This window comes from Scyliorhinus torazame, chromosome 27, assembly GCF_047496885.1.
Source record: "Scyliorhinus torazame isolate Kashiwa2021f chromosome 27, sScyTor2.1, whole genome shotgun sequence".
Lineage (NCBI taxonomy): Eukaryota > Metazoa > Chordata > Chondrichthyes > Carcharhiniformes > Scyliorhinidae > Scyliorhinus > Scyliorhinus torazame.
Genome location: NC_092733.1, coordinates 32587382 through 32598361, shown reverse-complemented (window position 1 = coordinate 32598361; position 10980 = coordinate 32587382). Strand labels below are relative to the sequence as shown.

The 10980-nt window shown below is 44.9% G+C and overlaps 1 protein-coding gene across 2 annotated transcripts; it reads right to left on the bottom strand.

Annotated features, from left to right (window-relative positions):
• Positions 1–340: 340 nt before the first annotated feature.
• Positions 341–10516, bottom strand: LOC140403343 (uncharacterized). 2 transcript variants are annotated; one of them, XM_072491234.1, is made up of 2 exons: positions 9191–10516; positions 341–2596 (listed from the first exon to the last, which is right to left on the bottom strand). In XM_072491234.1, the coding sequence occupies exon 2, from the start codon at positions 2260–2262 to the stop codon at positions 526–528; it is 1737 nt and encodes a 578-aa protein (XP_072347335.1). In that variant the 5' UTR covers positions 2263–2596; positions 9191–10516; the 3' UTR covers positions 341–525. The 2 variants fall into 2 exon arrangements, with proteins under 2 accessions (XP_072347335.1, XP_072347336.1); XM_072491235.1 differs by having other exon boundaries at positions 9624–10516.
• Between the last annotated feature and the right edge of the window lie 464 nt (positions 10517–10980).

Below are 10980 nucleotides of genomic sequence, written 5' to 3'. Positions count from 1 at the left end.
ATTACATCAGGTTACATAGATCACCCATTCATTTCATTACTCACCTAACTCTATTTTATTATTTCACTAAAACCTATGATTCTGCATGCCATATCTAGGTTATATAATATCTAGGACAAGTTACCTATACTTATACAATACTCAGTACAAACTCCCAACATGTCCCCCCTTTGAGGCTATCTCCTAGCCTCACCACAATTACCAAACTCAAATAACCCCTCGTTTTTTAGAAAATGCATTTTAAATCTAATCGCTCTCTGCAGGCAATGTGGAGGAGCCGAATATTTTGGCCAGGGGCCAATGCCCCTGTTATACTTTTAACATAATGTGGCTAGCCAGATTCAGATTCTCGGGCTGCTCCCCCAGGTTGCCTGCTCCTAACAGTCATCAGCCAAAAACCTCCCCACTCTTGGCAAGGAAAGGGAAAAAAGACTGATTCCTGTGTACAGACTAAGTTCTTTCGGGCAGTCGCGACTTTCAGCAAGGTGCGTATCGTTTTCACCAGACGATCGTCCATAACTGCAGTTAGCTCATAGAGTGACGAGATTCAACTTCAACCAAGGTCATGGTAAATTCACTTTGAGGGGGCGACTTAAGGTTTCCCCATTCTTCTGTTGTTCGTCCTGAACGCGAACTGCTGAGCACCCGAGTCACCATCTGCCGTGCCGCTATCCTGGAAAGGAAGGATCTCAGGACGGGTAGGAGACAACAAAATATTAATCCCAAAATGACTATTGTTGTGACTGCTATAGCTCCGGCCTTGGCAAACCATGCCCCCCATTTTCCGAACATTCTATCCAACCAACTCCATACCCCCTGTCCAAATCCAGCATTATCTTTCATCTCTGTCGCAAGATTCTTTAACTTATTCATGGCTTGTGTAAAAGACCCCTCTGGACTAGTGTTATTAGGGATAAATGTGCAACACTGATCCCCAAACATAACACACACACCTCCTTTTTCAGCTAGAAGCCAATCTAATGCCTGTCGATTTTGCCATGCCATTTTGCTGGTTGCATCCAACTGCTCCCCCAAAGCAGCCAGGGCATCATTCGAATAATTAATAAACCTCTGCTGATTATAATAAATGTAATTGATCCACTCAGTATTCTTGTTGGGTGATATCCAGAAAAAGATGGATTCAAACCCAGCGGCTATTTCATTCCTAGCTTTAAACTCATTCGGGATACCTCGGGGTTGGCCAATTGCATCCAGTTTTACGTTAGGGTCAAGGGTATATGCTCTCTTAGCTCTACGTGATGTAATGCTGCTTTCCACCGGTAGTATCACAGTGCTCTGGGCCAGCATTACTCGAGCACACAGGCCATGCCAATCCGGTGGTAACGTAGCCAGCAGCCCTTTTTCCGGGCCACAAAGCCACCAGAGATCGGCCAGTTGATTTGTTTGATGTTCTAATACATAGGGAGGGGGTGACATTCCCCCTGTTATGTTGGCAGTAGCAGGGTTGAGCAGACCACGGATGTCAGAAACGTCCCAAATCCTTTCACACTGTCCTGTGTAATTTCCCAAATTACTTCCCGCGTCTTGTTCCCTCCAATAGCAATCTTGGACTTGTAAGTTGGGTTTTACCTGCCATTCCTCCGGGACCGCATCCACAGCCGATTTTGGCCATATTGGACACTGGCGGGCCACATGGGAGGAGATATGCTTTGCCCCAGCACGTAGGATACATTCGACTTGACATCTCGGCATTGTCCCCTTACAAAGGTTATCACATGCATTAGCTGAACAGTCTATTGCGTCATACTTGTAAGTTCGATTCTTGTGTACATAGATGCGTGGGATAGTGCTATATGGGCGACACATTTCTTTTTTCCATTTTAATATCATGGTCCAACAGTCTCCTGATCCCCACGGTATATCAGCTACCTGGGTGTGTGGTCTGTCCGCCGCACATATCACACAATCTTTCCCATCATTATTTTTCTTACCAGTATATGCAGCCCATTTCCACCAAGCGTTTGTCTGTGCTTTCTCCCATACAGTATTTGTGCTTGCTGACCGTTTTCGTCTGGCTTGTTTTAATATTCCACCTCCCTGAACCTGCACCCTTATGGTCTCTGAACTCCACTTTCCATTGTTATGGGTCAAGGAAGTCCTCAAAGGAAATAGTTTCCAAGTCCCAGGTAGGGAATGAGGGCCCCTCCCTGTTCTCACCTTCTTCGGCATCTTGACTAACAGGCTCAGGCTGGGCATTTGTATCATCAGCCAGCCCATGCACAGGACTACTTTCATCATCATCTACTCCTTCCGGTCTACTTTGACTCTGTTCCACCTCCCCACGAGTCTCCTCGTCTTGCTCTATGTCTTCCTCACTGCTACTTTGATCCGCACCGGCACCGTCCTCAACCTCCCCTCTCTCTTCTACCCCAGTTACCGTTCTGGTACAATGATTCAAGTGATACCACAGTGTGCTGCCTTCAACTTGCAACGCCGTGGGAGACACCTTAGTGACTTCAAATGGTCCTTCCCTTCTCGGTTCGTTCCAACGTCTCCGGAACTTCCTGATGTATACTCGATCTCCAGGTCTGATAAGGTGTTCTGCTGCAGGGCTCTCTTCCTCTTTGGCTTTTTCCTGTTCAAATATAGTTCTATGTATAATAGTTAATTGTCGTACATACTCTCTTGCGTCCTGATCTAAACATTCCAGCGCGGGGCCACCTGCTCCTCTGATCTTTGGTACCGGCATTACTCTTCCTGTCATCATCTCATGTGGGCTCAAATGTGTGATTCTGTTCTCCTGACACCTATATTGCATTAAAGCTAATGGCAGAGCATCCATCCAATTTTTTCCTGTGTCACTGCAAATTTTGCTGATTTTAGCCTTAAGGGTTCCGTTTGCTCTCTCCACCATCCCTTGGGATTGAGGATGATACACACATCCAAACCTCTGCTTTATTCGGAGTGCTGAGAGAGTTTCCCTTAGTGCCCTTCCTATAAAAGCAGACCCATTATCTGAACTTAATTGCATGGGTATGCCAAATCTCGGGATAAGTTCTTTTGACAGGAAGTTAATGACAGTTCCAGATCCTTGATCTTTGGATGGTGTTGCTTCTATCCATCTGCTGAATCGATCAATAATCACTAGCATGTATCTTTTCCCCCTCACCACCTTTCCCATATCTACATAGTCCATGCAGAGATGTTGAAATGGTCCCTCGGGAATGGGTATATGCCCTATTGGGGCAGTAATGCCCTTCCTGATATTATTCTGAGCACACACCTCACACTGACTTAGCATGTAATCAATTGAGTTCTGCAGGTATGGTGACCAGAATCCTTCTTTCTTGATCTTCCTAGCCACCTCTCCTCTGGCGCAGTGGTCCACTCCATGTGCTTCGCTGATTAGTACGGTCAGTAATGTTGTGGGTGCTATGACCAATCCCTCCCCATTTCTCCACACTTGATCATGTTGTCCTTGTATCGCTCCTCTATCTTTCCACATTGTCTTTTCAGCTACAGGGGCTTCCTCCTGTAGCTGTGCCACATCTTCTAAAGTGATCTGAGGTTCGATATTCCCCACACCTGGCCCTGGGTGTGGTCTTGCTATCTCTACTGGGGCTATTGTGGCCTCAATGTATCCTGATGCTTCTTTAGCTGCCTGGTCTGCTTTGGTGTTTCCCTGTGTGATGCTATCCGTCCCCTTTTTGTGCGCCTGACACTTAATTATGGCTAATTCTCTTGGGCCCATCATGGCCTTTATTAAAGCCCTAATTTGACCCTCGTGGTGTATTGGTCCTCCTCCACTTTTCATAAATCCCCTTTGCTTCCATATTGCCCCAAACAGGTGGCAGACCCCGTGGGCATAGGCCGAATCAGTATAAATTTCCACTGCTTCTCCATTTGCTAACTCACATGCTCTGGTCAGTGCTTCAAGCTCCGCTAACTGGGCTGAACATGGCTGTTCACATTCTTTTGCCTCTATTACCTCAAACGATTTCCCTTTCTGTTCGACTATTGCATAGCCAGCATGATTTCCCTTATGATCCCTACAACATGAACCATCCACGTACAATGTCCTCTTCCCTTCTGTGCTTAAGCTTTCTGCCTTCAAGTCCTGCCTCAATTTCATAAATGCCCTGGTTTCTCTTACGCACTCATGCTCCTCTCCCTCATGTGGCAGTGGCATATAGTCAGCTGGGTTAGCCCTATTACACTTTACTATCGTAATGTCCGGAAATGTGGTCAGCATTTGAAAATGATGAATTCTAGCCGGTGTCAGAACAAATTTCCCTTTCTCAATCAACTCAGCTACCTTATGGTACACATGTATGTTTATCGGATATCCCATTGTGACTGTAGATGCCTTTTCATACGCCCACCAAGCTGCTGCCAGGCCTTGGTAGCACGGAGGATATCCCATTGCTACGTCGTCTAGCCTGGTGCTGTAATATGCTACAGCCTGCCTTCGTCTACCCTTGCAATTTTCCTGTGTTAGCACTGCTGTAGCAAATCCGGCTTCCCTGTTACTCACAAATAAGTCAAAGGGTTTGTCATATGTCGGTAAAGCCAATGCCGGAGCTTGTGCCATTTCTGTCTTTATATTTTCAAATGCGTCTGAAGCATCTTTATCCCATTTCAATTTGGCTTTCAATTCTTCGCACCCTGCCTCCTTCATTACCTTTCGTAGTGCCTGCGTTTTTTCCGCATAGTTTTCCACCCATTCTGAACTGAATCCTGTCATTCCCAAAAATGTCATCATTTGGCCCACCGTCTGTGGTTTCGGAATCTTTAATACAGCTTTGATCTGCTGAGAAGCTATCCCTTTCTGTCCCGCTGATATGTCTCTTCCTAAGTACTCTACTTTCTCCTGGCACATCTGCAGCTTTTTCCTGGATACCTTATGGCCCCCTTCTGCTAGTCTTTCTAACAGTTTTAAACTATCCTTCCTGCATTGTTCTTGTGTTTCTGTGCATAATAACAAATCATCCACATATTGTATCAGTGTTCCTTCCAACTGCACTCCTGTTAAATCTTCTTTCAACACCTGATTGAATACATGTGGAGAATGTTTAAATCCTTGGGGCATCCTGTTGTATGTGTATTGTTTCCCTTCGAACGTAAATGCAAAGAGATACTGACTTTCTTGAGCTAACGGCACACTAAAAAATGCCGAACATAGGTCTATCACAGTAAACCATTTACTTTCAGGTGGTATATTTGTCAACAAGGTATAAGGGTTCGGAACTTCTACTGGCATATCTTCCACTACCTCATTAATTGCTCTGAGGTCATGCACCAATCTCCATTTTTCTCCGTCCGCTTTCTTCACCGGTAGCAGCGGTGTATTACACCTGCTTCGGGTCTCTTTTAATACCCCTGCTTCTATCAATCCCTTAATTGTTCCTCTAATTCCCTCAATTGCTTCTGTCTTGATTGGATATTGGGGCCTATAAGGCCCCTGGCGTCCTGTCTTTAATCTGACTTCAACTGGATTAGCGGTTTTGACCCTCCCCACATCCGTGTCCTGTCTGGACCACAATTCCTGCGGGAGGGAGTTCAAATCCTGCTCTAAACTCTCTCTCCATTCTAGTTCATGTTTCTCAATTTGCACTCCTATTGTTACTTGCTTTGGTTTCCCAAGCAACTTAACATCCAAAATTATCTTCGTCATTTGTCCGTCACTGGACGTCCAAATATCTATATTGTCTGTCTGAACAAATTCTAAGTCTTGTGCTTTCAACACCATTGGTCCTAGGTCTTTTGATCTATATTCCGGATTCACTTTCAATGTGACATGTGGCCCTGCTCCAGGTACAGAGAACCATTTATCAACCCATTTATTCCTAACGATTGTGAGGGCTGCTCCCTCTAGTCCAATTAAAATACTTCCTGTCTCTATTTCCTGTTCTTGTCCCGCCTCTCTTTCCCATTTCTCCTGGATCTCAGGTTCCTGCTTCTCATCAAATATCATTGTACTGTGTAATTCTGTTCTTGGCCATTTGGCTTGAGGTATCCTGGCATCTATAAGTTTTCCCCAAATTTCCCATATTTCTCTTTTAACTTGTTCTTCTACATCTCCCAACCAATATACATTAACCCTTTCTTCTCCTGGTATCTCAAGTGGATATATTCCCATCAAATCAATTCCCTGTTCTGTACATTCTAATTTTAGTCCCAAACCTAGGATTGCATCCCTTCCTAATAGATTTAAAGGAGTTTTATCACATATTAAGACAGGTACATGGGTAGTCTTGTTTCCAATGGTAACAGGCACCGGCGTCGTCATTCGAGCTAATGTTACTTTCCCCGAGAACCCCACAGTTTTTATAAACTGGTTTGACAATGGTAAGTGATCCGCATATTTCGTTTGTATGCACGTACATGTGGCGCCGGTGTCTATCATCATGGGGACCTCGATCCCTCCTACTCTAACGTTAACTATAGGCTCCTGTTCTGCGGTTTCTGTTATTTGTACGTACTGTCCTACCATTTTGGGGTTCTCTGGGCCTCCCTATGGGGAAATTTGATGATTTACCGGCCCTTGAAACATCGGGATGCTGTTTGGTGACACTTGGATCATTTGCTGGCTTGTCTGCTGCTGGTTCTCTCCCTGCCTGTGGGAATTTCGCGGGCAATTCCTTTTTATGTGCCCTGCCTCCTCGCACCCCCAACACACCCCTGGAGGGCCAGGCAATGGTCCCTGTCTCGGAGCCTGATTATTAACCTGTCCCTGTCCTCTCTGATTCTGATAGGATGGCCTACCACCTCCTTGTCCTTTCCCATTTCTATTCCTGTCAGTTTGACCTTGCAGAGCGTATGGATTTTGATAATTTAGGCCACAAGCTTCTGGGTTTATGGACAGTGGGAAGGCAGAAATGTTATAGGTTACGATGGGTTGGCCTCCATCTCCGCTCCCCCCTAATATTATTGGTGCTGGTTGTTCCTCTAATTTTTGTTCCACCACCACCGGTGCTATTTTTCTGGGTACGAGATCCTCTTTTGCCTTTATCTTATCCTTGTTTTTGATCTCTTCCAACTGTGCCTGAAGGAGTTTACGTTGTATCTCCTTCAGCTGTTTGTCTGCATTCTTTTCATCTTTGCGATGTCTCTCTACTGCATGGGCAACATAATCAACAAACTCTCGGTAACTTTTTGAGTCCAAGCCCACCACCTCCTCCAGTCTTGTTTTAGCTGGGACTGGCAAGCCCTCCAGTATTGTAGCCCGGAACATGGCATTGGTCAGTGGGTCTGTTAGAATGTCCCTTTCCGTGTCCCTTCTCCATCTTCTTAATTGTTTTTCCACGTATACAGCCGCATTCTCCTCCTCACCCAATGGCTCCCCCCTTAGGGTTTTTACATCCATTCGGTTGGGGTATGTATCCCGCAATGCCTGCCATATGTCTTGGCGATACGGGTCCATGGGTGTCCCATCTACGTCTGGGTCATAAGCTGCCATCGGGATGCCTGCACGTCTCATTATTTCTGCCATTTGGTCCATTCCTAGCACCTTTGTCAAGAGAGCTTTGACGTCACCCAGTGCCATCCTTTTCCCCATCATTCCCGCCTCCAACTGTCCAATCCACCTTCCAGCTCCATCCAAAATATTGGGTAATTCATTAATTAAACTAGGCAGATCCTGTCCTGACCAAGGGATATACTGCAGTCTGCCACCCTTCAGAATCACTGGGAGCATGCTTTTTTCTCTTCTATCCTCATCTGGAAATTTCACAGGTTTGTGTTTCTTTCGCAGTGATTTTCTTCGTCCCCCTAACACTGATTGTCCCCCTTCGTCTTCACTACTTGCTTCTGTCTCTTCTTCCATCTTTCCCTTTTTTCTATTTTTCTCCGGGTACCTCTCTGGGTGTTTCCATGTCCATGGCTTTTCCAATCTTTGTCTATTTGTCCCTTCGGGTACTTCCCAGCCTATCTCTTCTTTTTCTTTTTCCTCTCTGTTCCATCCTACTCTCTTTCCTTCTATTCTTCCCTGTGACGTCTCACTCCCATATTTGGAGAGATCCTCTTCTGTTCTCCACTTACATCCCTCTTTAACATTCTTCCCTCTCCTTTCTCGTTCCTTATCCGCTTTCATTGTCTCCTTTGCCCATTCCAAAAGTTCTACCATATTTACTTCTTCTATCAATTCCTTTCTCTTTTGACTCAGCTCATCCAACTCCTCTTCTACTTTCCTAGCCGCTTCTTCTATATCTTGTTTCTTTTCTCTCTCCCTTTCTTTCCATTCATCCTTCGTCATTGGTTCCATGTTATATTCTCCCTCAAAATTCATTGTACCTGATATAACTGGGTACAGTCCCTTGGAGCTCTGTTCCCCTAAATATGGGGGCGGGGCTTCGTTTGGATCTTCCAATTCTGCTTTTTCCCGAAATTGTACTGGCATCTGCCTCCTGTCCCCCCTCCATGCCCTTCTTTTCTCTTTCCCCTCTTGCTCAAACAATGCTAGTATTTCTAACTCCTTTTCTCGCTTCTCCCTTCTTTTGCTCGATTTATCCTTAATTTTATAGTTCTTTATCATTCCTTTCTGGTCCTCACACCTCTCTACGTCCCATGTGCCTTCCTCCGGCCACTGTGTATTGGTCTTGCTTGTTCTTTTAGCCCACTTTTTAGAAACGTGTTCTATATCTCCCCTAAGGGCTGGGAACTTCTCCCCTAATTTCTCCACTGGTGTTCTAAACTTGTGTTCCATTATTCGTCTTTTTGGGCTACTGTCACAATTCTTATCACTCAATTTGTCAGAGTTAGGTATCACAGTGATGATCACTTGCTGTATTATTTTCCCGTGTTCAGTCCCCTGTTTACCTTTCTCTTGGGTTTCCTTTGTCAATATCTGTAACTCTAACCGGGGTTCCGATATCCACTTCCCAGTAATCCCCTGTCCCGGCACTATCTTCCTCTCCCGGGCTATGGGGTAGTATGTTCTCACTTGTTTGTCTATTTGTACAGAAACCCTGTAGCGGTCAGATTCCTTTATTAATTTCTCTAGAGTTTCTAATTCTATCTCGTCTATCCAATTCCTGTCGGCTATTTCTTCCCAGTTCACATACGGCCACTCATTTTTTATCTCTTCTAAATTAGTTACATGTGTAACCTTTTCCCAATCCAGGGTTGCTTCTGTTTTTTGTTAATTTTTAATCCCCTGACTTTTCTTTTCAACCTGTTGTATCAATCTCACCGCTAGGTGGTCGTGTCAGTGTAATGTGCTTTTAATTACCGTATTAGGTCAGAGAGCGATCTCTCACTGATCTCTCTCCCTCTCGGTTGACGTCCGTTACCCGAGGTCCTGGGTAGGTTTGGACTGGCAGATTCTTCCACACTTACTCTCTTCCGGGCAAGTCGTGACCTGAAAAACCCGCTCCAAACCGCTTGACTTAACCTAATTGCATTAATTTAGCGTTCGGTCTTTTTCCCGTCTCACTTTTTACCCATTCACAGACAATACAGTATTCTCAGCGCGCTTTTGCATGCAATGCTCCACTCTTCAGATCAGGCTCAGTCTCTCAAAGTACTTTACCCAATTTAGCTTCACCTTTGCAGGATATCTTTTGGGTTTGGGGAGATCCAGGACCAGCAAAGAGCCGGGTGCGCCGGGCCTCGAGATCCCTTTTCCGACAACAAGGATTTACATGCAATACAAATTTGCTCACCTTGCTGTCAGAATGCCGGCTTTGGGATGTCCAGCCCCGGTCGGACCTCCGTCTCCGCCACTCCTTCCAGATGCTTTTCTGGGCGATCTCGCTCCAACCCTGCTCGCAGCGCCAATTCTGTCGTGGTTCCCCAAGACGACAATTCGTGAGTATCGATTAGAACAGAGAGTCTGAACAGCGATCTTCCAAGCAGTGGATTTTATTCAACTAGTACAAGAGAATAAAATCGGGATGTCCGGAACAATCCGAAGAGCCCTCAGGCTTACAGGCTTTTTATATACATTTTAGTTCCATATCTCAAGGTCCTCATCTTTCTTATCTTACTCTACAACCGGACCTCGCTTTTGGCCACTATTATTTTTAGATGCCTTTTATCTGTTTTAGTCACGATTGGTCGCTTCCTTTTTCCTCTCTCTGTCTCTTAAACCATGGTGGTTATAACTCCTGCCCTTATCTCTACTTTTCTGCTTGTGCAACAATCGTGGTTTAGCTGACTTAGGCCGAATGTATAGGAAACATCTGCTTTCTTTATTCTTTCTTGTTTATTATGGTTTATTACTAAAGTAAGTCACGAAGCAATATTCACTGTATTCCCAAATGATTAGTAGTTGCTTTTATTAATTAGTAATTGCTAAGCTACTTTTCTGGGTCTTCTGCTTTGATTATGTCAACTATACTTGATTACATTAGGTTGTCTATTCTGTGTTTGATTATGTTACTTCACACAGGGTTATGCTAAATTACATCAGGTTACATAGATCACCCATTCATTTCATTACTCACCTAACTCTATTTTATTATTTCACTAAAACCTATGATTCTGCATGCCATATCTAGGTTATATAATATCTAGGACAAGTTACCTATACTTATACAATACTCAGTACAAACTCCCAACAATAGGGACAGTGTAGAGGGAGCTTTTCTCTGTATCTAACCCCGTGCTGTAACTCTCCTGGGAGTGTTTGATGGGATCAGTGGAGAGGGAACTTTACTCTGTATCTAACCCCGTGCTGCACCTGTCCTGGGAGTGTTTGGTGGGGACAGTGTAGAGGGAGCTTTACTCTGTATCTAACCCCGTGCAGTGCATGTCCTGGGAGTGTTTGATTGGGACAGTGTAGAGGTATCTTTACTCTGTATCTAACCCCGTGCTGTACCTGTCCTGGGACTGTTTGATGGGGACAGTATAGAGAGATCTTTATTCTGTGTCTAACACCGTGCTGTTCCTCTCCTGGGAATGTTTGATGGGGACAGTGTAGAGGGAGCTTTACTCTGTATCTTTCTCGGTGCTCTACCAGTCCTGGGAGTGTTTGATGGGGACAGTGGAGAGGGAGCGTTACTCTGTATCTAACAACGT

Excerpts from the sequence above, each read along its gene's own strand:
- LOC140403343 (XM_072491234.1), bottom strand. The coding sequence starts at position 2,262 with ATGATGATGAAAGTAGTCCTGTGCATGGGCTGGCTGATGATACAAATG.